The sequence below is a fragment of the Culicoides brevitarsis genome, chromosome 1 (assembly GCF_036172545.1).
Source record: "Culicoides brevitarsis isolate CSIRO-B50_1 chromosome 1, AGI_CSIRO_Cbre_v1, whole genome shotgun sequence".
In the NCBI taxonomy this organism is placed as follows: Eukaryota; Metazoa; Arthropoda; class Insecta; order Diptera; family Ceratopogonidae; genus Culicoides; species Culicoides brevitarsis.
Window position 1 is genome coordinate 32,628,109 of NC_087085.1, and position 24,223 is coordinate 32,652,331.

The 24,223-nt window shown below is 32.9% G+C and overlaps 9 protein-coding genes across 9 annotated transcripts; 5 read left to right on the plus strand and 4 right to left on the minus strand.

Moving 5' to 3' along the window:
• The first annotated feature begins 1,094 nt into the window (after window positions 1-1,094).
• LOC134827194 (small ribosomal subunit protein bS6m) lies at window positions 1,095-1,778 on the plus strand. The gene is made up of 2 exons (XM_063839768.1): window positions 1,095-1,238; window positions 1,302-1,778. The coding sequence occupies exons 1-2, from the start codon at window positions 1,194-1,196 to the stop codon at window positions 1,719-1,721; spliced, it is 465 nt and encodes a 154-aa protein (XP_063695838.1). The 5' UTR covers window positions 1,095-1,193; the 3' UTR covers window positions 1,722-1,778.
• LOC134827193 (uncharacterized) lies at window positions 1,755-2,994 on the minus strand. Its single transcript, XM_063839767.1, has 2 exons — window positions 2,855-2,994; window positions 1,755-2,798 (listed from the first exon to the last, which is right to left on the minus strand). Exons 1-2 carry the CDS (start codon window positions 2,928-2,930, stop codon window positions 1,759-1,761), a joined length of 1,116 nt encoding a protein of 371 aa, XP_063695837.1. The 5' UTR covers window positions 2,931-2,994; the 3' UTR covers window positions 1,755-1,758.
• Window positions 2,995-3,067: 73 nt separating this feature from the next.
• Window positions 3,068-7,191, plus strand: LOC134832333 (actin-interacting protein 1). Its single transcript, XM_063846322.1, has 5 exons — window positions 3,068-3,182; window positions 3,853-3,974; window positions 4,032-5,441; window positions 5,503-5,653; window positions 6,656-7,191. The coding sequence occupies exons 1-5, from the start codon at window positions 3,167-3,169 to the stop codon at window positions 6,766-6,768; spliced, it is 1,812 nt and encodes a 603-aa protein (XP_063702392.1). The 5' UTR covers window positions 3,068-3,166; the 3' UTR covers window positions 6,769-7,191.
• Window positions 7,175-8,805, minus strand: LOC134832341 (protein SYS1 homolog). The gene is made up of 3 exons (XM_063846333.1): window positions 8,480-8,805; window positions 8,298-8,414; window positions 7,175-7,603 (listed from the first exon to the last, which is right to left on the minus strand). The coding sequence occupies exons 1-3, from the start codon at window positions 8,522-8,524 to the stop codon at window positions 7,304-7,306; spliced, it is 462 nt and encodes a 153-aa protein (XP_063702403.1). The 5' UTR covers window positions 8,525-8,805; the 3' UTR covers window positions 7,175-7,303.
• Window positions 8,806-8,851: 46 nt separating this feature from the next.
• LOC134835006 (sentrin-specific protease 1-like) lies at window positions 8,852-11,505 on the plus strand. The gene is made up of 7 exons (XM_063849855.1): window positions 8,852-8,988; window positions 9,100-9,186; window positions 9,258-9,325; window positions 9,387-9,547; window positions 9,611-10,094; window positions 10,156-10,244; window positions 10,305-11,505. The coding sequence occupies exons 2-7, from the start codon at window positions 9,116-9,118 to the stop codon at window positions 11,283-11,285; spliced, it is 1,854 nt and encodes a 617-aa protein (XP_063705925.1). The 5' UTR covers window positions 8,852-8,988; window positions 9,100-9,115; the 3' UTR covers window positions 11,286-11,505.
• Window positions 11,506-12,078: 573 nt separating this feature from the next.
• On the minus strand, window positions 12,079-13,489 carry LOC134826978 (zinc finger protein 728-like). The gene has a single exon (XM_063839493.1). The coding sequence runs from the start codon at window positions 13,482-13,484 to the stop codon at window positions 12,150-12,152; it is 1,335 nt and encodes a 444-aa protein (XP_063695563.1). The 5' UTR covers window positions 13,485-13,489; the 3' UTR covers window positions 12,079-12,149.
• A 653-nt stretch (window positions 13,490-14,142) lies between these two features.
• LOC134838252 (GPN-loop GTPase 2) lies at window positions 14,143-15,181 on the plus strand. The gene is made up of 2 exons (XM_063853744.1): window positions 14,143-14,285; window positions 14,343-15,181. Exons 1-2 carry the CDS (start codon window positions 14,192-14,194, stop codon window positions 15,179-15,181), a joined length of 933 nt encoding a protein of 310 aa, XP_063709814.1. The 5' UTR covers window positions 14,143-14,191.
• Window positions 15,182-17,114: 1,933 nt separating this feature from the next.
• LOC134836681 (zinc finger protein 235-like) lies at window positions 17,115-18,361 on the minus strand. The gene has a single exon (XM_063851858.1). It carries the CDS (start codon window positions 18,320-18,322, stop codon window positions 17,123-17,125), a length of 1,200 nt encoding a protein of 399 aa, XP_063707928.1. The 5' UTR covers window positions 18,323-18,361; the 3' UTR covers window positions 17,115-17,122.
• A 3,737-nt stretch (window positions 18,362-22,098) lies between these two features.
• On the plus strand, window positions 22,099-23,878 carry LOC134837657 (putative serine protease K12H4.7). The gene is made up of 4 exons (XM_063853040.1): window positions 22,099-22,102; window positions 22,164-22,387; window positions 22,474-22,655; window positions 22,722-23,878. Exons 1-4 carry the CDS (start codon window positions 22,099-22,101, stop codon window positions 23,815-23,817), a joined length of 1,506 nt encoding a protein of 501 aa, XP_063709110.1. The 3' UTR covers window positions 23,818-23,878.
• Window positions 23,879-24,223: the final 345 nt, after the last annotated feature.

Consider the following 24,223-nt stretch of genomic DNA (forward strand, 5'->3'; position numbering starts at 1 on the left):
AAAAGGAGACAAAATTAGATAAAATATTAGTATAATTTAATATGTCTGATGTAAATATTTTTAATTTAATTAAATTAATTTTATATTTTTTTTATGTAAAAATGTATTTTATTTTTTAAGAAAAAAAAAAATAATTGTACTTGCGCCAGTTTTTGAAATTATTCTGCTAAATTATGTTGATTATATTTTTGGAGTTTAAATTTAATATTTAATTTATTTTTTGATTATAAATAAAATACAAAGGAAAAGGTTAGATAAAATTAATAAATGCACAAATTTTATGACAAAATGAAGGATAAGTCGTTGAAATGTTATATGTAATAATTAAATAAAAAAAAATATGGAAAATTAAATAAAAGCGAAAAAATTTGAAAAAAATAAATAAATGGAGTTTTTAATATTTTCATATGTTCCTCATATATATATTTTTTTTTTTTTTGAAGTCGATCAATTTATTTTTATTTTTATTCTGTACCTACTATTTGAAATTTTTCAAAAAAAAAAAAAAAAAAAATTTTTTAATTTTTAATTTTTAAAAAATATCTCTTCAATTTTTTTTTAATTTTCCAATTGATGAAACAAAATTTTGCTTTAAGTTCAATTTTCAATTTTTTTCAACCTTATTTTTTTATTAATAATTTTAAAAATTTTTAATTTAATTATTTAATTAAATTTTAATTAATAAAATAAATAAAAACTCAAAATATTTATGGAATTTTTGAATTTTGATAGTTTGAATTTTATTCATATTGTGAAATTGCTAAAAAAAACAGTTTATATTATTTTTCAATCAAAAATTAAAAAAATATTTTTCTATTTTTTTAAATAATTTTTTAAAATAATATAATTTTGGCTTAAAAAAAAAACTGTTTTTTAAGAAATTTATTTTAATTAATTTTTTTTCGAATTTTGAAATTGTTATAAAAATTTTTTAAATTAATATTTTAAAAATTCTTATGTTTTTTTAAACCTAATTTTTAAAATTAATATTATTTTTAATTAAATTTGCTCAAATAAATTTAACGAATTTTTATTAAATAAAAATTTGAATTTTTGATCATTTTTTTCACGTGTTCATTGGGGCTTCACAACTGTCATCGCAATATTTACTATTGCTCTTGCATAAAATTTTTTCAGAAAAATCCCTTTAATTATTAATTTTCGCGACAAAATCTCCTCAAAAATTCCCTAAAATGCCGACTTACGAGCTCGTTTTGATCATGCGACAGATGGCACGGGTAAACATTCCTTCAATTCTCCAAAATTCCATAAAATTCATGTTCACACATTTTTTTTTGCAGCCGGATTTGGTTTCAGCACTCAAACGAACATCAAAGCAAATTTTCGATCATGGAGGTTTTTTGAGGAAACTCGAGAATTTCGGCACAAAACAACTTCCCTTCAAGATGAGCAAGAACGAACAAACGCATCGCGTCGGCATTCACTACTTGATGGAATTCGATGTGCCTCCAACGCAAATCGACAGCTTGCACGAAGAGTTTAAACGAGATGTTGACATTATTCGGAAGCACATTGTGAGGAAAGCGGAGCCGGAACCCGTTGAATGTACGTTGCATGAGGAGTTGCTGCCGGCTGCATATCGCAAAGATGTCGCCGAAATGATCCACAAAGCGAAAAATAGCAAAAAACAGAGACAAGAAGAAAAACGGACTGTGTGGAAGTCAAATACGGGAATGGATTATTATCCGTTCTTGCGTTAAAATCGACTTTTGTAGGGAAAAATTTCTTAAATGTAGTCTACTTTACAAATTTATTAATCTCTTGTTTGAATTTCTTCACCAAGGACTTCCCTGAAAACGCTTTCATGAGACGATTTGACTCGTGTTTGAATTTGGCGAATTCTTTCTTCGAAATTTTAGCTAAAAACGAGTTCGTATCACGTCTCATCCTCGCATTTTCCTCATTTTTTATGAAATTTTGAATATCCGAAGCAGTTTTTATTGACAAAAGACGATCCTCAAGCGTTTCTTCCCTCGCAACAACTTCTCCAACGGCTTCACTTTCCGTACTGAACTTGATAAAATCGCTTCCAAAGTCATCAGGTTCATCTTTAACCACTTCCTCAAAGGCCATTTTGAGATTTTCATCAATTTCCGTATCTTCCGGTGGTTCATCGTCATCTCCCATGGATATCAAGTTCTCCAAAACACTCAAAGATTCCAAAGTTTTCTCATCTTTCGCGGGTTCATGCGGATAATTGTCGCCCAACCATTCTTTCAAGTCATGCGGCAGCTCGTAATTCACAGGAAGCCACTCGAATTTGCCATTTTTCAGAATTTCTCTCAATTTCACGAGATTATCATAGCTTTGGATGATGATTTCGAGTCGATTTTTTGCTGCAGCAACTACTTGCCCAATGATAGACAAAAAAATCGCATTTTTAGCGAAGAAATTTCCGATTGACACGAGTTGGAGACAATTTCTGCCGGTTTTTTGTGCACAAATTATCACGCGACACAAAAGTCTTGCGACGCCCTGAAGTCGGACCAAGAGAAATTCCAAATATTGTCTCGTTGGAAGGTGAATTTTTTGACTTTCAGCAATTTCCGAGGGGATATAAGCCTTGAAATCTTCCAAAAATTGAACGATTGGGAAGTTTTTCAGTCTCAAAAGCGCTTGATTCGTTTGTTTCATGTGTCGTAATAGCTCCATGCGACGAAATTGGGCACAATTGATGCAAATAATGCGCGAAAGAAAGGCAGCTGCGGTGTCAAAATATTCACTGTCCTCAAAATGAGTTAAAAGACGATGCATTGTCTTGGCTAAAAGTCTCAAATCTACAAGAAAATGCCTCGGTAAGTCAAAAATTATTTAATTTTTCGATAAAACTCACCTGATTTTTTAATTTTTGTAGCTACAGTAACAAAGGGAGGTCCCACAAGTTGCTTGTTGTTCCAAATTTCCGTCATTTTTAGTGTTTTTTAGCTAAAACTCTTTAAAAATTGTTTTGTTTATTTTTGAAACGTGCATTTTGTGCGACTACATGACACAAAAAGTACACTGGGAGCTTGAATTAACGTTTCACGAATCGTTTAAAAGGTAAATATTAACACTTTTGGTTGAAAATTCATCTCGCTCAAGACATTTTCCGGCAATTGCAGATTAAATACGTGAAAAAGTCATTTCGTAGCATCAGAAATCCACAATGTCCTACCAAAACAGTAAGTGTCCGTTCGAGATTCTCGCGAAAAAGTGCAATTTCAGTGAGATTTTATCGAATTTCCTGCTGCAGTGGTTTTTTCTCGGTCCATGAATCATCGGGCGACCTAAAAATAGTTTGAAAATTTCGTGCATTTCCGCAATCCTTGTGCCAGAAAATGCAAAATGCGCGAGATTACGTCGCCAATTGCGAATTTCCGCGAAGAAAATGGTATCGGCATGCCGAATTGACGACTTTTGGATGCGACTCACGACACTCCCTTATAAGGAAATAAATTGAAAATAAATCGCTGTGTGCGTAGAGAGGAAGCAAACGGTACGGGGGAGTGTATAGAAGCAGTAGCAATTATTTTTTAACGAGAGATAAGGTTAAATGTCTGTAAAAGGGAATGTTTTGATCGAAATCTGGCGGCGATGAGGGCGTTAGAACGGGAAAAATGCAGCGAAAAATGGAAGAACGGAATCAGTGAGGCGGAAAAATACTTGCATCAAAGTGTTGTTTTAGCATGGAGATGTTAATTACAGTCACTAGAGCATTACCGGCATCTGTGCATGCAAATATTATGCTTGAGGGTCGATGCCCTTTTGATCATTTATGAAAATTTTAAAAAATTTTCAACAATTTTCATGATTTTCCATCAAAAAAAATTAATTTTTCATAATTTTTTGCAGAATTCACGTATGCGACTCTCCCACGCACGCAACGCGGTACCCCCATCGTGCTCGGCGGCGATCCAAAAGGCAAGAATTTCTTGTATTGCAACGGAAATTCCGTCATTATCCGCAACATCGATGTAAGACAGCCATTTTTTCGTCGCATTTTAACAACAATGTAAACAATTTATTTTTAGAATCCCGCGATATCCGATGTCTACACGGAACATTCGTGCGCCGTCAATGTTGCCAAGTACTCGCCATCGGGCTTTTACATCGCTTCGGGCGATCAATCGGGCAAAGTTCGCATCTGGGACACCGTCAACAAGGAGCACATCTTGAAAAATGAGTTTCAACCGATCGGAGGACCCATCAAGGATATCGCTTGGTCCGCCGACAGTCAACGTATGGTCATTGTCGGTGAAGGGCGCGAGCGTTTCGGACATGTTTTCATGACGGAAACCGGAACTTCTGTCGGCGAAATTAGCGGACAATCAAAACCGATTAATTCCTGCGATTTTCGTCCTGTGAGACCTTTCAGAATTGTCACCGGAAGCGAAGATAATACAATCGGAGTCTTTGAGGGACCTCCATTCAAGTTCAAATGCACGAAACAAGAGCATACAAGATTCGTGCAAGCTGTTCGTTACTCTCCGAATGGCGCTTTCTTCGCATCTGCCGGCTTCGATGGGCACGTTTACTTGTATGACGGCGCTACATCTGAGCTAGTTGGCGAAATTGGAAGTCCTGCACACAAAGGAGGCGTTTATGCTGTCGCATGGAAGCCAGATAGCACCCAATTATTGACTTGTTCGGGCGATAAGACGTGCAAATTGTGGGATGTAGCAACGAAGGAGCTCGTAACCGAATTTCCGATGGGCAATACCGTCGACGATCAACAAGTTTCTTGTTTGTGGCAAGGCGAACATTTGCTTACCGTGTCACTCAGTGGTTATATCACGTATTTGGATGTCAATAACCCGACAAAACCCTTACGTGTCATCAAGGGACACAATAAACCCATCACGGCATTGGCTTTGAGCGAGGATCACAGCACAATTTACACCGCAAGTCACGATGGCGCTGTCACCAATTGGAATTCCGGTAATGGAACGAATAATCGTGTTGCTGGAAATGGTCACGGAAATCAAGTGAACTGCATTCGGGCACACGGAGACTTTGTCTATACATGCGGCATTGACGACAGTGTCAAGCAAATTAGTGTTGAAGGCAATACTTATACGGGAGTTGATACAAAATTGAATTGTCAACCGCGTGGCATGGATATTTTCCGCGAAAAGAACATCCAAGTTGTTGGTTGCGTCAAAGATATTTGCGTGTTGCAGGACAATCGTAAAGTCAGCGCCTTGCCAATTGCGTATGAATCGAGCTCCGTGTCCGTTAATACGGATACGATGGATGTCGCTGTTGGCGGAGACGACAATAAAATTCATATTTACACGTTGAATGGCACAACGTTGGAGCCTAAGACGGAAATTGAGCATTTGGGAGCGATTACTGATTGCGCCTATTCGCCCGATAAGAAATATCTCGTTGCATCCGACTCCAACAGGAAAGTCATTTTGTATGATGCTACCGAGTATAAGGTGAGAAAAATAATTTTAATGAAATTTTTCAAGTTTTTAATAATTTTTACGATTTTTTTAGCCTGCTCATAATAAGGAATGGGGCTTCCATAATGCTCGTGTCAATTGTGTTGCATGGTCACCAAATTCACTTCTCGTCGCTTCCGGATCTCTCGATACTACCATCATTATTTGGTCGGTTTCTAATCCAGCCAAGCATACAATCATCAAAAGTGAGTATTTTTTTCATTTTTTGTAGAATTTTTAAAGAAAATTTATTTTTAAATATATTTTTAAATTAAAAATTGTAGAATTTTCTAAAAATTTTAGTTAAAATTCTTTAAAAATCATAAAACCTTATTTTTAGCAAAGTTTAATTTGGGTCAAAAAATGAGGAAATTTTGTTTTAAAAAATAATCTTGATTCGATTTGATATAAAAATGTTCAAATTTTTTAAATTTGCAGTCAAAATAATTCATAATTTTGTTATTTTTTACAAAAAGTTAGTAAAAACTTCCTTTTTTAAGTCCTAATGAAGGAAAATAGCAGATTTTTAATTAAAATTGCATCAAAATTAAACAATTTTTTCCAAAACAGTTTATTTTTTTTATAAAAAATTTGTCTTAAGAGCAATATTTTTAATTAGTTTAACTACAAAAAGTTTATTTATACAACTTTTTTAATAAATCTTTTCCAAAACTTAACAAAAATCTAATAAAGAGACGAATTTCGATTAAAAAAAATAATAATTATATTAAAATTATTGTCTTATTTCATGAAAAATTGAATGGTTTTTACTAAAATTTCATAAAAAATGTTAAATTGTTTCCAAAAAATGCAATTTTTGATAAAAAATGTTATATTAAAAATTTTTTAGTTCATTTTAAGATCATTTTTAATGAAAATTTTCCAAAACTTAAATAAAAAATTAAAAATAGATTCAAAGTTTTACTTCAAAAAATGATATTTCACTAAATTTAATATTTCTTGGAAAAAAAATTTGAAAGATTTTTAATGAATTTTATTGAAATCTGCTTAAAATTTGTCAAAAAATATTATTTCTGATAAAAATCCTCTTTTGAATATAATTTTGTATCGATTTGACCAAAAAAATTTTTTTTTTGAAAAATTCTTCTTGAAAAAATTAAAAACTGATAATTTTTTTATAAATTCTGCTAAAAAAATTTAATTCTACATCAAATTTCATTCAAAAAAATACTTTTTCTCTTTTTCAGACGCTCACCCGCAATCGCAAATCACAAAATTGGTTTGGCTCGACAACGAACACGTCATATCAACCGGTCAGGATTGCAACACAAAAGTTTGGGAAGTCACCGATGTCTGTTAAATCGTATTTTTTTTTGTCACGTGTTGAGCCACCTCACGAACAAATTTTCTTCGAAAGTCTCTTCTGCCAAAGGATCTTTCTTCCTACTTAATTAAATATTTGTACTTTTTTTAGTCAGTCACTCTCTTTGTTTGTCAATTTTTTGTTTTTAATTTTTTTTTTCGTACTAATAAATAATCGAGGACGCATTTAATCCCGCACACACGAACGCAAGTCGTCGTGAAACTATGTGAGTGAACCAACTAACGAACGCTGCTTTCCTAACAAACAAACAAAAAAAAAAGAAATGAAGAAAACTTATTCAGGTATTAAACAAATATTTGTATCAATTATATTAAATATTAAATAAAAAAGGCGTACTTTGTACGTGAGAATCAATTTTTGTATCAAGAAACAAAATAAAAAAAAAAATAAATTATTGTAATGAAGTAAAAAAAGGGATTTTTCCGTAGAAATTTGTTAACAATTATTTTTTTTTAATTACAAGACATAAATTAATCATATTATTTACATGGAAACAAAGGAAATGAAGGAGTTACACTTCGGTTAATTTCAAATATCCAACGGGAATTTCCTGCAGTTCAGTTTTCAAGCAGAGAAATTCGCCCGTAATGCACATCAATGTCGCACAAGCAATGTTGAGAAGCCACCAACTGAAGGTCGTTGGGAAAGATTGACTGTACCACCAACAAATGATGAGATGAAACAGATGCCATGTGAAGCTGAAGTCGAGACAGAGTTTCGTACGGCGAACGACGATCCAAAGGAGTAAAGCGCCGACAAGGGCGTTTACGAGATACGTGAGAATTACGCCAGCGTTGGAGACGTGCACTTGCTGAAAGGGGAAAAAATGGGAAATTTTTATTATTTTATGAATTTTTTGGGGATTGGAGAAGAAAAATTTAAAAATTTCGAAAAATTTTACTTCAAAATGGCTTTTTGAAACATTTTTTATGTAAAATTTTGTAAATTTCAAAGAAAAAAACAAAAAAAATAAATTTTTGACCTTGGAGAAACCGTTTTGAGACATTTCATGAGAAAAAATATCGAGTTTATGAATTTAAAAAATTATAAAAGACGAAAAAATTGAAATTCATCATAATTTTAGCTTTAAAAAAAGTTTAAAATTTTAACTATGAAAAAATTTTCATAAAAAAATTGCTCATAAAAATGAAAGGAATGGAGAAATTCTTAATTTTTTTAGTTTTTATGAGAATAAATGATCATAAAAATGAAAATTTTCCTAATACAATTCAAAAGTTTTACTAAAAAGCCATTTTGAAAATTATTTTTATGAGAAATTTTACAATTTTGGCCTGTCATAGGAGAAATTTGTATAAAAATTCAAAATTTTCTGACAAATTCATCTCTTAAAACGCCAAAATTCGACCTTTTTGAAAGATTTTCATTTGAATCTCCAACAAAAATTTTGAAAATTTAAGCTAAATTTATTTTTTTTGCTTCTCAAGACACTCAAAAGTCTTAAAATCTTCCAAAAACTACTAAAAACCCACGAAAAAGTGACTTACTCTATACTCAAACAACTGATCCAACACGAAATTCTCGCCAGACACCACATCAATTACTGTCATTAACACTATAGCGCTCAGGTACAGCAGACATTGCATCGCAGCAATCTGTGAGATCTGAAAATATGGCAAAAAAAAAATTGATGACTCACACATGGTGAAAGTCAAAACATTCAACTTACGATCATAATTGGATCAAATTTCGTCTGTCTAAATTTTCCAGCCATTTTTTTGCTCTTATTTAGTATCACAACAAAGTCTTTAAGTTGCTTTTACAGCTCTCGTCTTAGAATTTACTGTCGTCGACTATTCTAAAAATTTTGATTCTAAATTTTTTTTAATTATTTTTTCATTTTTCTTCAATTTTTGTCAATTTTCTTCTCGGATTTCAGACTTTGGAGACTTTTTTAGAGTTGTTCAGGCGGCAAATCGTCGTTAAATCACAGAATTTCCTGATATTTTTTAGAGAATTTACAAAAAATAAAGAAATTCATGAATTTCGTGTTTATTTACGTCGAATTAGCGTGTTGCGATTTAGTATACGTTTGACAGACGTCAATTCGGAATCCATTCCAAAAACTCGCAGGAAAAGTTCGAAGCATTTTTAGCTATTTTGAGCAATAAAACGGCAACTTTAACGCTAAATACATGATAAAATCGGGAAAAAGTTTGCGAAGCATGAGAATATTTGGTAAGTTCCGTGCTAAATGGCGATTTTGGGCGTCAAATGTGCAAAAAATATTTGACGGTCTTGCTTTTCCCTCCTGTATTGACCTTTTCTGACGACTTTTTTTTCTCGCAGATTAACAGAATATACAATGTCTATGGCCTCGGTGCAGAAATTTTTTGAGAACATTCGTAATTTTTTTGGCAATGATCGAAAGAGACCGTAAGTAATGAGTTTTTGAACACTTGAATCGATGATATCTGACTTTTTGTTGTTGTTGTCTTTTGTTTCAGTGCTGACCAAGAAGATTTCTACTTACCAAGCAAAAAATTCCGACGATTAGGATACGACTTTGAGAACGGTGAGTTTGTTTTTTGCTTGAAAAATCCAATTTTTTAATGAAAATTTTGATTTTTTTGTAGAATATTCCGACACTGAGATGGATTTCCTTGGCAAAAGTCGACAAAAGAAGCGAACATTAAACCAGAAACGCCTTTCTGTGGGCACAAATCACTTGAGCAATGGATTCGCATCCACAAGTTCGAATCATCGTACTAACAATGTCCTTCCAGATGACGATGTGGTAACTTTTTCCCCATAAATTTTCATTTTAACCTCACTTTTCATGCGAATTTCACAATTTTAGGTTTATATTAGTGATCAACCGCCATCAACTAGCACAGTTTTTGTGACGCGCATTCGCCCCTTTGGTGCTTCAGATCCCATTGCGCACAGTAGTTTTGCTCCAGCAGACGTCCCATCGCTAATTCCATTGGCAAAAACCCCTTTCGCGGCATCTTCGACGCTTTTACCGCGTCCCAGCACAAGCAACTTTAGTTTCACGCAGAAGCCGGTACCTCGTGGCTTGCCAATTAACTCGATAATGAATGGCGGAGGGAGTTTTATGTCTGTCTCGATGCGGAAACACAACGAACAAAGTCGAACGGGCTTCAAGGGACTCGATACGGTCGAGAGAATGAGTCGAGGGCATGCAATGGCGAGCATGGCACGTGCGAGAAGTCCTGTTTTCGGTAATTCTGTGATGTCTATCAACACGGAACGGAACGACAAAGAGAAATATTACGAGCTTTTGAAGCAAGTTTGTCCCGATTTGTATTCAAAAACGAAAAGTAAGTCGAAATTAATCGAAAATTTCATTAAAAAATAATTTTTTATGATTTTTTATTGTAGTGAACTCCACAGATCTCGTCGATCTCACAAAATCCGAAGATGGACCCAAAGGCAGTAGCACAAAAATTGTCGATTTGACAGAGAGTCAAGTAAGAATTTTACTTTTTTCCCATTTTTGATTCAATTTTTCATTAAAATTTAATTTTTAGTCCACAACTCGGAGTGTTTCGCCATCGGAAGTCAACACGTTAATGGAACGCCTGTCATGCAAACCCGTCTTCAAGCCAGATTTAATATCAAAAATTACAAAAACGCACGAAGTCAATGCCGAACGGCGCAAAGCTCAGATCGCCGAAGAAGAAAAAAATTACAATCAACGTCGCAATGAAACGGATGAAGCGATGAAATCTTTCCGAAAACGCTATTCGGGCATTTCTGAGACTGTGGATCAACTTATGCAACGCATCGACGACGGAATCGAGGAAGAGGAGGAAGAAGAAGAAGTCGCATATCCCCAAATCACAGCTGAACATCAAAAAACCATCAAATATGCATTGTACGGAGGTGCTCCGGGCGAAGTGATTATCGAAAAGTTCAATCTGCGAATCACGAGAAACGATTTGAACACGCTCGTAGGTGTCACGTGGTTAAATGACGAAGTCATCAACTTCTATATGAACCTCCTGATGGAACGGGCGGAACAAAGAACGGATCTTCCGAAGGCGTATTGCTTCAATACGTTCTTCATTCCGACGTTGATGCAACGCGGGCATGGCGGCGTACGTCGCTGGACCCGAAAAGTCGACCTTTTTTCGTACGATTTGATTCCTGTGCCCGTTCATGTGGGCGGCGTGCATTGGTGCATGGCAATTATTCGGATGAAGGAGAAAATTATTCGGTATTACGATTCGATGGGAAATCCGAATCAGCCGGTGCTCGATGCCCTTGAGAGATATTTGATCGACGAGTCCATGGATAAGCGGAAAATCGCACTCGATACGAGCGATTGGAAGAAGGAGAGTATCAGAGACTGCCCGCAACAGCGGAATGGCAGCGATTGCGGCGTCTTCAGTTGTATGAATGCGGAACACTTGACGCGAAATGCACCACTGAAGTTTAGTCAGAACGAGATGCCCTACTTTAGACAGAAAATGGTTCTGGAAATTGCCACGGGCAAGCTACTCACTTAACTCGCGTTGTTAATAAAATTATATTTATTTGTAAAACTTTAAAAAAATCACAGACAACAGTGGTCGCATTTCGTAGATAGACGACATTCTCATCACTGACATGTTTCTGACTTGTAAAAATTTTCATTTCATTTTTTATTTTCATTAAAAATTGCGTTAAGAAATTAAATTTATTTTTTAAGGTCGTCGTTTCAATTTTTTTTACAAAATTTTTTGTTCAAAAAAAAAATATTTTTCGAAAATTGAAATACAGAAAAAAAATTTCTAATTTTTAGAAAGGAATTTAAAAAAAAATAAATTAAAAAAAACTAGATTTAAAAAATCCTCAAAAAAAATTATTTTTTTTAATCATTTTTTTTTCAAAGTTCAATAAAAAATTTAATTAATAAAAAATTTAATTAAAAAAAATAAAAAAAAAATTTTTAATAAATTTTTGTTTCAAAAATATTTTTTTTAAAGCTTAAATTTTTTAATTTATTTTTTTTTAACCAAAAGATTGAAAAATAAAAAAAAAATAAAGTTGTAGGTATAAAAATGCATAAGAAAAAAATTAAAAAAATTTCAAAAAATTAAATTATTTTGCTATAAAAAACTTTTAATAGAACTATTCATCTAATTTCGTAGAAAAATATTTTTTTCTTATGATATAATATAATTTCTTATAAAAATTATTTAATTTAATTTAAAAAAGGAAATTTTTTTATAAAAATAATTCAATGTTCAATTTCGAAAAAAAAAAATTTTTTTTGGAACGAAAAATTTAAAAAAAAAAATAAAACGAGACCTAACTGTTAAAAAAAAAACAAGAAATTTCGAAAAATTTAAAAAACTGATACACGTAAAAAATAAATAAAAAAATCAAAATCAACTTTTTTTCTTCACTCCTTCCGTGCAATGTAACTGCACATGTCTCTTAAGATTATTTTTGCTCGTCATTCTTGCTCCGCATGCCGGACAATCATATCGTTTCCCTTGATGGACAACTTCCTCATGTTCCCTCAGCTTAAAAGCCATCGAATAAGATTTTTCACAAAACCGACAATTATGCGTCTCTTCTGGATTATGCATTTTTTGATGACTTTTCAGGGAAGCTGCATATCTGAAGCTCTTGTTGCATCCCTCGAACTCGCAAGAAAATATTTTTTCTGGTTCATGCGTGAGTTTATGACTTCTCCAAGCGCCTTTGTGCTTAAAAACTGCCGTGCATCCAATTTCCTCGCATTTGAATTTGTATTCGCCCGTGTGAACGATTTGATGTCCCTTTAAAATTATTCGAGTTTTTAGAATTTTTCCACAAATGTCACAAATAAACTTTTGTCCATCTTCGGGATGTTCTGAGTCCATGTGTTGCCGAAGACACTCCTTTCGTTTGTAGGATTTTTCACATTTTTCGCATTGATATTTGCGAATGTTCAAGTGAACTGTCTCAATATGCGTTTTTATCTCGCCTCGCAGGACAAATCGCTTTCCACAAAGCTCACAAATGAATTTTCGAACGTTTTCTTGGTCCGGTTGATGAAATCGCGCCATGTGTTCGTTCATAATTTTCCGCGTACGAAGCTGCCGACCACAAATTGGACAAATGTGACTCGAATCATGCGGATTTCTCTTTGGATGGACTGCTTTTTGGTGATTTGCTAACAAAGATTTATTGAAAAACTTCGAAGGACAATCGGGACATTCGTAATTTGATGGTTCAGAGAAATGACGAAGAATGTGATGTTTGAGACGATTCCTCCGGAAGCTTCGATAATCACAAAATTCACATTGAAACCCTTTATTGGCACATAAATGAGCTTTTTCGCATCGCTGTTTGGCAATAACTGTCGAAAAAACTTCGAGACAGAAGCGACAACGAAGTTTTGATGAATCTTTTTCCTCATTTTTTATGATTTTTAGTCTTGTTTTTGGGTTTTCCGTCACTTCTTCCGTTTGTAGGAACTCGAATTCAGGTTTTTGGGATTTCTCAAAGTATAAGGCACTGTTTTTAACTTGTATTCGAAAGTCACAAGCAGATTTCAAAGGCTCGATGCATCGCTCACATATTAAAGATGGGTCTGTTGTTTGAAGATGCATGTCAGTTATTCCAACAAACATGTCATAATACAGAATTTCTCGGTAGTAAGAAGTCCGAATATCGATCAGATCGGATGATTTCAAACAAATCCTGCAAATTTTCAAAAAATCACTTTCCGCCATCCTCTTTCGTTTATTATTTTGGTTTGAAGAAACGTCAATTAGGGTGATACAATTGTCGAAAATGTTAAAAAGAATTTTTCGAAAAATTTTTAGTTTTTTTCTTATTTATTTTTAAGGATATTTTATAAAAAAAATAATTTTAAATTAAAATAAATATTTTTTTAAATTTAATGTAATTTTAATTTGTTTATTTATTTTTTTAAACGTAGGAAGAAAAAATTATTTTTTAAGAAACAAATAAAATTTTTTGAAAGAATTTCATGTTTGTTACATCTAAATTAAATTCAAATTTAAAAAATTTAACAAAAAATTTTAAAATTAATTTAAAAAATAAAATTTTCAATAGAATTTCTCAAGATTTTTCATATTTTTGTTTTCGAAAATTAAGAGAATTAAAAATCTTAAAAAATCGAAAATTATTTTCTTTAAATTTTAAAAATTAATATATTTTTTTTATTTTTGACCTGATTTTAAAAATTTAATTTTTAAAATTTTATTAAATTTTTTTATTATTGTTTTATTAAAATTTAAAACATTTTTTAAAGCACTTTTTAAATATTAGAAATTATTTATTTAGGATATTTTTATTTATAAGAAAGATAACTGAAACATTTTCGACAATTGTAACACCCTAAGCTGTCAAACGTTTCGAAATCAAAACAAAAACAAAACCCGGGAACGATTACTGCTGAAAAATTCTTTTAAAAATGGAAACAATTGTCTCTGAAACGTCCCGACATCAAAACAAGAAGCTCAAAAGTGCTCGTCAAGTCTATGGGCAAGTTGTGATAGGACCTCCAGGTGAAAAAATTCTCATTTTTATCATTTCCTTAACCATTAAAAATTAAATCTTTTTAGGTTCCGGCAAATCAACTTACTGCAAACGAATGTACGACTTCCTTAAACAACTAAATCGCAAAGTAGCGATTGTCAATCTCGATCCAGCGAATGAAAATATGCCCTACGAAGCCACAATCGACGTCATGAAGCTCATCACAGTCGAAGAAGTCATGGAAAGTATGAATCTCGGTCCAAACGGAGCTCTCATGTACTGCATCGAATTCCTCGAAACGAATTACGAGTGGCTTGAACAACAATTAACAACGTCAGAATATAATTATTTCTTGTTCGATTGTCCCGGACAAGTTGAGCTTTACACACATCACGCCTCAGCACGAAACATTTTCAACAAACTCGAAGGACAGGGATTTCATTTGTGTGCGGTGCACTTGGTTGATTCGCATTTTTGTAGTGAACCGCATAAATATATCTCGGCACTTTTGTTGTCGCTGAGCACAATGCTGCAAATTGGACTGCCGCACGTGAATATTTTAAGTAAAGCGGATCAGTTAAAGGAATTTGGATCGAAACTTTTGTTCAATTTGGATTTTTATACGGATGTGTTGGACTTGAAATATCTCCTTGAGGCCTTGGATGACACGGAAAGGATGCAAAAGTATCGGAAATTGAATCATGCGATCGTTTCCATGATTGAGGATTATGCGTTGGTGACGTTTGCTTTGCTGGATTCGAACAGGAACGACAGTCTCGTGAATGTTAAGAATTTGATTGATAAAGCGAACGGATATGCGTTCTCAGCGTCGGAAGAAACAACAATTAATACGTTGTTGGCAACGGCAATGGGAGCCAAAAGTGAAACGGAACGATTTGGGGAGAGCGTTGATCCGTATCTGTGATGGAAAAATAAAGTTTTTAATAAAAATTTAAAGATTTTTTTGTTTTTTTTGGGGGAATTTTTGTCAATTTTGGGAGTTTTTAACTTTTTATTGCCTTTAAAGTTGACAAAAAGTGAGAATTATTTTTAATTTTCAAATAAAATTTTTAATTTTTAAAGAAATTTTATAGAATTTTGGATTTAAAGTTTGTGAAATTAATTTTAAATAATTTTTATCGAAAAATTTCAAAACAAAAAAAAAAAAATTAACATCAAGTCAAAAACTAAATGAGGGATTTTTTGAAAAAAAATTTCCTAAAAATTTTCGAAAAAAATTTAGCGTGAAGTGAAAAATTAAAAACAAATAAAAATAAATAAAATATTTAATTAAAATAAGTAAATTAATAAATTTTTGAACGAAAAATAAAAATAAATTTGAAATTCAAAAAAAAAAAAAAAAAAAAAAAATTGAATTTAAATTTTAAGCAAGCATTTTTTGAGTTTCAGTTAATTTTAGTCAAAATATTTTTTTTGACCTTATTTTTTTATAATTTTTAAATTGAAATTGACGTTTGTTCTTTAAACTCCCTAAAAAATTTTAATTTTCAGAATTTTCACCTTTAAATTTTTATTTTATCCTTACATTTTTGTTTCTTGTCATTTTATCTCCTCAATTTTGTCTGAAATCCGTTATTTTCTACCCAATAACCGTTAATTGCGATAAGAATGTTTACATTTGAACATTACTTCAGTACCAAATTCGAGTCTTTTTTCTCGTAAATCCAAGTTTACTTTAATAAAAGACCTCAAAAACGATGTCTGGCGACAGTTTCAAAGCCGTTTTACTCGAAATGTACGAAAATAAGCGTGGATTTGACTTCAAAGTGCACATAAAAGGTTCCGAAAAAGTTTTCGAAGTACATAAATTGGTGTTGGCACTTGCGAGCGAAACTTTTTACAACTCCTTATACGGTCCAAAAGCCATCAAATCCAATTCTGCCTTGTCTCTCAAAGGAATTAGCGATACAACTTTCGAGAAAATCCTCGGGCAAGTATTAAAAATTTTAACTTTTTAGGTTAAATTTTAATTTTTTTCACAGCTTCATTTACGGCAAAAAAATCGAATTTGAAAATTTAAAAGACGCCAAAGACTTTTACAAGAACTCGTTCACACTGAAATGCAAAGATGCCTTGGAATTCGTCACAAATTACCTGTTATCCGTGCTAAAAATCCAAAATGCCATTGAAATTTACGAAATCGGTGCCATGGATGACAATGCAAAACTCGTCAGTCCTTGTCTCAAAATGTTTGGCGACTTTACAAACACTTTGCTAGACAGTCCTGAATTCCTTACGGCTCATCCACGCACCGTCGATGCCATTTTCAAGCTGGAAAAGCTCAATATTGACTCCGAACTGGATCTGGTGCGTGCCCTTGAGCATTATATCAAGATCAATATCGACGCAAATCCGAATGTTGCGAGCAAAGTTCGTCCCGCTTTAGGAAATATTCGTTGGTTGACGTTGCCGGCGAAGGATATCGCTCACACAACGTTGCTTTCGAACCATGAAATTGTCAATGTGATTGGATGTTTGCCGCCGGAAGAGGATAAATCCAAGATGCCGCCATATTTGTCGCAAAGTACGCAAAAAAGGAACATGATTGTGCCGCGACATCGATTAGCGCGGTTGTTACACGATAAATTTGCGACTTTTTGCTTTAAATGTTGCACTTTTTCGCATGCGATTTGGGGTTGCAAGAAGACTTTTCCGCCCTCACGGAAGACCCAGTTGAAACGAATTTACGAAAAATACGGACATACGTTCCTTTTGGAGTACAACGACATGGATTTGCAAACAATTTACAATTTATTCGTCGAATTTGACATTTTTAACGAATAAAAATCGATTTTTGTATGGAAATTTTTACAAATTAAACAAAAAAATTGCTAAAAATTGCTTTTTATTCGTCACTATTGTAAGCAGGATTCAATCGGCAGCGTTTCTCGTGATATTTTTTATTGCTACTCGACGTGTAACCTTTATTGCAGTACACACAAGTGAAGGGAAAAATTCCTTCGTGCTCCGCTTTCGTGTGTGCCTTCAAATCTTCAGGCCATTTGTACTTTTTAGGGCATTGTAAGCACTTGAAAGGCTTTTCTTCAGCATGTTGCAAGATATGCGTATCCAAAAGTCGCTTCAACGAGTACGTTTTTGGGCAAGAATCGCATTTGAACCTTTTTATGGTGAGATGTCGGTCCAAATGACTCCTCAGCTGCGTCATTTGTGGAAAACTTTTTTCGCATTTGTCACATTTGAAGGTTTTCGGTGCATGCGAGATCATATGGCGATTGAGTAACTTCTGTGTGGCGAAGCGTTTTTCACATTTTTCGCATTTGACACGTTTGTTGGTCTCGTGAACGCGATCGTAGTGCTTTTTGGCTTCGAATTTGTCGGTGAAAAGTTTGCCGCATGCGTGACACGGGCAAGATTTTTCCAATTTTCGAGATTCGTCGGGCTTTCGGGTGAGATCTTCGATGAAAGATTTGTCGAATAAATGTTTTCCGATGGATTTTTTCCGGCGGAAGCCTTTGTGACAAATGGGACAAGAGAATTTCAGGTTTTTATTTTCTTCAGTATTGACAGCAACTGCATCGGGATGCGAAATGTTGACGTGATTCTCGCAGGATTTCTCGTCAGTGAATGACGCGTCGCAAAAACAGCAAGTCCATTTCGAGAGAAGCGGAAAAAGAACTTCGTTTGATTCATTTTTCGTGTCTTCTTTGATGTTTTTTTGTACTTCTTCAGGTTCAACGACTTCAAATTCTTCATAATCATCCTCCATGAGAGCTTCTTCCGCTTCAGGATCGTCGAGTAAGTATTCAATTTCTATTTTTCGATCGACAGGTTCTTCCAGAATTTCAATTTTTTGTGACTGCAAGAGTTTTTCGGTTTGTCTAATTTCATCTTTTAATATTAAAAAGTCTCGTAATCGTTTGTAGCAGAGATTGCAAACCATTTGTGGGAAATCTTCAACTTCTGATAAGGAAATTTCTGCAATTTTGTTGATGATAGATAATATTAATTCGTTTCCAATATGTTCGCGGATGGAAATGAAGCAATTTTGGTCTGTCAAGCAGATTCGACACAAATTTCGAGACATTTTATGTCAGAAATTGTGAAAAATCTGCAAGAAATTGTGGATATGTTTTGATTTTTTTGGAATGTAAACAAGTTTCTTATCAATTGTGATATGGGTCACATGTAGTTCAATTGAATTAGCAGGCGGCGATTTTCAATATGTTCATCAATTTTTAATTTTTGGTTTAATTTCGTCATTTTGTGAAATTATTTGGCATCATATGGCGTCATCCATTAATGGCGTCGGCAAAAATAGGGCATTTTTTGAACCCCACCCCCCCTATAATCGTAAATCGTAAACCTCCCCTAATCTTTAGACGTGTTTTTTTAACATGACGCAAAAGTGAAATTTTTAGTACCGTTTAAATTTCAAAAAGCTCGTGAAAAATTTGAAAAAAACGTTCATTTCTGTTTACAAAAATTTGTAAAACTTCAAAGGCTTAATTCAAAAATTGACTTGCAAAAAAATCAGAGTTTGAACCTCCAAACTCTGATTTTTTTGTTTCGTCAAATATCGACCCAATATGAACAAAAATCAACTTTAGAATGAATATTTATTCAATTTTAGGCTTAAAAGTGATCAAAAATTGACTTGCAAAAAAATCAGAGTTTGAACCTCCAAACTCTTTTATTTTGTTTTTATTCAATTTTAGTCAAAATCGTGATCAAAAAATATTTATTCAATTTTAGGCTTAAAAGTGATCAAAAATTGACTTGCAAAAAAATCAGAGTTTGAACCTCCAAACTCTGATTTTTTTGTTTCGTCAAATATCGACCCAATATGAACAAAAATCAACTTTAGAATGAATATTTATTCAATTTTAGGCTTAAAAGTGATCAAAAATTGACTTGCAAAAAAAATCAGAGTTTGAACCTCCAAACTCTGATTTTTTTGTTTCGTCAAATATCGACCCAATATGAACAAAAATCAACTTTAGAATGAATATTTATTCAATTTTAGGCTTAAAAGTGATCAAAAATTGACTTGCAAAAAAATCAGAGTTTGAACCTCCAAACTCTGATTTTTTTGTTTCGTCAAATATCGACCCAATATGAACAAAAATCAACTTTAGAATGAATATTTATTCAATTTTAGGCTTAAAAGTGATCAAAAATTGACTTGCAAAAAAAATCAGAGTTTGAACCTCCAAACTCTGATTTTTTTGTTTCGTCAAATATCGACCCAATATGAACAAAAATCAACTTTAGAATGAATATTTATTCAATTTTAGGCTTAAAAGTGATCAAAAATTGACTTGCAAAAAAAATCAGAGTTTGAACCTCCAAACTCTGATTTTTTTGTTTCGTCAAATATCGACCCAATATGAACAAAAATCAACTTTAGAATGAATATTTATTCAATTTTAGGCTTAAAAGTGATCAAAAATTGACTTGCAAAAAAAATCAGAGTTTGAACCTCCAAACTCTGATTTTTTGTTTCGTCAAATATCGACCCAATATGAACAGAAATCAACTTTAGAATGAATATTTATTCAATTTTAGGCTTAAAAGTGATCAAAAATTGACTTGCAAAAAAAATCAGAGTTCGACCCAATATGAACAAAAATCAACTTTAGAATGAATATTTATTCAATTTTAGGCTTAAAAGTGATCAAAAATTGACTTGCAAAAAAAATCAGAGTTTGAACCTCCAAACTCTGATTTTTTTGTTTCGTCAAATATCGACCCAATATGAACAAAAATCAACTTTAGAATGAATATTTATTCAATTTTAGGCTTAAAAGTGATCAAAAATTGACTTGCAAAAAAATCAGAGTTTGAACCTCCAAACTCTGATTTTTTTGTTTCGTCAAATATCGACCCAATATGAACAAAAATCAACTTTAGAATGAATATTTATTCAATTTTAGGCTTAAAAGTGATCAAAAATTGACTTGCAAAAAAATCAGAGTTTGAACCTCCAAACTCTGATTTTTTTGTTTCGTCAAATATCGACCCAATATGAACAAAAATCAACTTTAGAATGAATATTTATTCAATTTTAGGCTTAAAAGTGATCAAAAATTGACTTGCAAAAAAATCAGAGTTTGAACCTCCAAACTCTGATTTTTTTGTTTCGTCAAATATCGACCCAATATGAACAAAAATCAACTTTAGAATGAATATTTATTCAATTTTAGGCTTAAAAGTGATCAAAAATTGACTTGCAAAAAAAAATCAGAGTTTGAACCTCCAAACTCTGATTTTTTTGTTTCGTCAAATATCGACCCAATATGAACAAAAATCAACTTTAGGATGAATATTTATTCAATTTTAGGCTTAAAAGTGATCAAAAATTGACTTGCAAAAAAATCAGAGTTTGAACCTCCAAACTCTGATTTTTTTGTTTCGTCAAATATCGACCCAATATGAACAAAAATCAACTTTAGAATGAATATTTATTCAATTTTAGGCTTAAAAGTGATCAAAAATTGACTTGCAAAAAAATCAGAGTTTGAACCTCCAAACTCTGATTTTTTTGTTTCGTCAAATATCGACCCAATATGAGCAAAAATCTTCTTTAGGATGAATATTTATTCAATTTTAGGCTTAAAAGTGATCAAAAATTGACTTGCAAAAAAAATCAGAGTTTGAACCTCCAAACTCTGATTTTTTTGTTTCGTCAAATATCGACCCAATATGAACAAAAATCAACTTTAGAATGAATATTTATTCAATTTTAGGCTTAAAAGTGATCAAAAATTGACTTGCAAAAAAATCAGAGTTTGAACCTCCAAACTCTGATTTTTTTGTTTCGTCAAATATCGACCCAATATGAACAAAAATCAACTTTAGAATGAATATTTATTCAATTTTAGGCTTAAAAGTGATCAAAAATTGACTTGCAAAAAAATCAGAGTTTGAACCTCCAAACTCTGATTTTTTTGTTTCGTCAAATATCGACCCAATATGAACAAAAATCTTCTTTAGGATGAATATTTATTCAATTTTAGGCTTAAAAGTGATCAAAAATTGACTTGCAAAAAAATCAGAGTTTGAACCTCCAAACTCTGTTTTTTTTGTTTCGTCAAATATCGACCCAATATGAACAAAAATCTTCTTTAGGATGAATATTTATTCAATTTTAGGCTTAAAAGTGATCAAAAATTGACTTGCAAAAAAAATCAGAGTTTGAACCTCCAAACTCTGATTTTTTTGTTTCGTCAAATATCGACCCAATATGAACAAAAATCTTCTTTAGGATGAATATTTATTCAATTTTAGGCTTAAAAGTGATCAAAAATTGACTTGCAAAAAAATCAGAGTTTGAACCTCCAAACTCTGATTTTTTTGTTTCGTCAAATATCGACCCAATATGAACAAAAATCAACTTTAGAATGAATATTTATTCAATTTTAGGCTTAAAAGTGATCAAAAATTGACTTGCAAAAAAAATCAGAGTTTGAACCTCCAAACTCTGATTTTTTTGTTTCGTCAAATATCGACCCAATATGAACAAAAATCAACTTTAGAATGAATATTTATTCAATTTTAGGCTTAAAAGTGATCATACATTTTTAAACTATAACTTCAATTTAATTTTTATCTATATTTTTTTCACATTTTTTTTTTAATTTTTCAAAGAAAATTTTTTAGTTTTCAAGATACAAAAATTCATATTGTACTTCTAAAAAGTTTTCTTCTACACGTAAACCCTTATCACTAAAATATTTAATCTAAAATGATAAAAAAATTTAATCAACAATTAATTAAAAATTCCGTTATTATTAGTTGAATTTTGGAATTCACCTTAAAAACACACTTTTAAGCAAAAAATTGAAAAAAAAAAATTAAATTATGAGTAAGCAAAAATTATTTGACCTTTGTCCCATAAATTTATTTTATTTTTTCTTCAACTTTAGAAAAATTAATTCTTTTCATCGCTTTCTGGATTCTTTGCTGCGATGCGACGCCCTTGCAACCCAAAACTCCTGTATTTGGAAGCTTTGAGATCTTCCGAAGCTTACATCAAGAGCCTCCTCCGCCGGAAATCCCTCAAGGAGTTACTGCCGATGCCGTTGGCGAATACTGGGTTGAGCAGAAACTCGATCACTTTGATCGAAAAAACAACAAAACTTGGTTTATGGTATGATAACATCGCCGCGCCACAGAAGTTTTATGACATCCGTGATTAATATCAAATAATTGCTTTATTGCTCCTTTTTTTCACAGAGATATTTAGCTAATAACGAGTTATTCCGTGAAGGTGGTCCGATTTTTATCTACGTTGGAGGCGAATGGGAAATTAGTCCGCCGTGGATTCAAGCTGGGCGATTTTATGACATTGCGAAGGAGGTTGGAGCTTTTTTGGTTTACACGGAACATCGTTATTATGGCCAAAGTCGTCCTACTGAGTATGATTTTTTTCTAAAAAAAAATTAAAAAAATATTAAAAAGTTGAAAAATTATTTTTTTTTCAGAGATACGTCGGTTAAAAATCTAAAATACCTGACTGTGGATCAAGCTTTGGCTGATCTTGCGTACTTTATCGACTTTTTGAAGGCAAATATCCCTCAATTGAGAAAATCCAAAGTGATTCTCGCAGGAGGCTCATATGCTGGAACGATGGCTGCTTGGTTCAGAAAGGAATATCCCGAAAAATGTGCCGGCGCATGGGCTTCAAGTGCTCCCGTAGAAGCCAAGGCCGACTTTTTCGAGTACAAAGAAGTTGTTGGACAAGCCTTCAAGCAAATTGGCGGTGAAAAATGTCATTTAACCTTAAACGAAGCTTTTCTCGGCTTAGAAACTCTTGTTAAAAAGAACGACGTGTCCCGTATTGAGACCGATTTTCGTTTATGTTTCCCCATGGATGTCACACAAAAGTTCGATGTTTACAACTTTTTCAGTGGTTTATCGAATATCATGGCAGCTGCGGTGCAAAATGCTCGTCCTGGAACCATTAAAGGCGTTTGTGATATCTTGACGAATCCAATGCATAAAGATCCCATTGCGGCACTTGCTTATTACGTGAGATCCATCTACGGAAGCAGCTGTTTGAGTCACTCGATGGACAATGACGTCGCTTTTTACAGCGAATCGGACTGGAATGCGCAAGCAAATCAAGCGTATCGTCAATGGATTTACCAAACGTGCAACGAATTTGGATGGTATCAGACCTCAGGATCGAAAAAACAGCCTTTTGGGTCGAGTTTTCCCTTGGAAGTGTACACGGAGTTGTGTGAACGGATCTACGGAAAGGAATTTAACAAGAAATCTTTACTCGAAAGTGTCAAAGATGTCAATAAAAATTACAAAGGCGTGAAAGCGTCGACCAAAAATGTCTATTACACGAACGGCGAACTTGATCCGTGGATGCCGATGGGGATTTTGAAGGATCGTTCGAAGCATGCACCTGCCGATGTCATTCCTGAAGCAGCTCACACGATGGATTTGTACTCAATTGCCTTATCGGACTCACCCGAGATGATGATGGTTAAGTTACGAGTGAGATTTTTGATTTTGGAGTGGTTGAATGGCAAATCCGGAGAAGAGGAAGTTGAAATTTTCCATCAATAAAGGAAATTTCCTTCAATTAACGATAATTTTTGTGCCCTTGAACAACTATTAGACAAATTAGGATGTCATAAATCGACTTTTCGACAATCAATTAGAGTAATTAATGAACTATTACTCACCTAATAACCATAATTTTTTGTTTTAGTGTCTTTTTATCAGTCCCCGAACGAACGTCGACATGTTGAATAACTTGTTGCTCCTAAAAATCGTTCGTTTTTGCGGTCTCCTTCCAGTGACCTTCAGTTCTTCATCTCAAAAATTCAAAATTTCAACTTTTTGGTACATTTGGTCGATAGTTGCTTGTGTTTTGAACGTCTCTTCTGCCATTTATCGCTCTCATTACACATCAATAGCTGCTGAATACGAAACAGAACTCTACAAAATTGGATATATTTTTGATATTTTG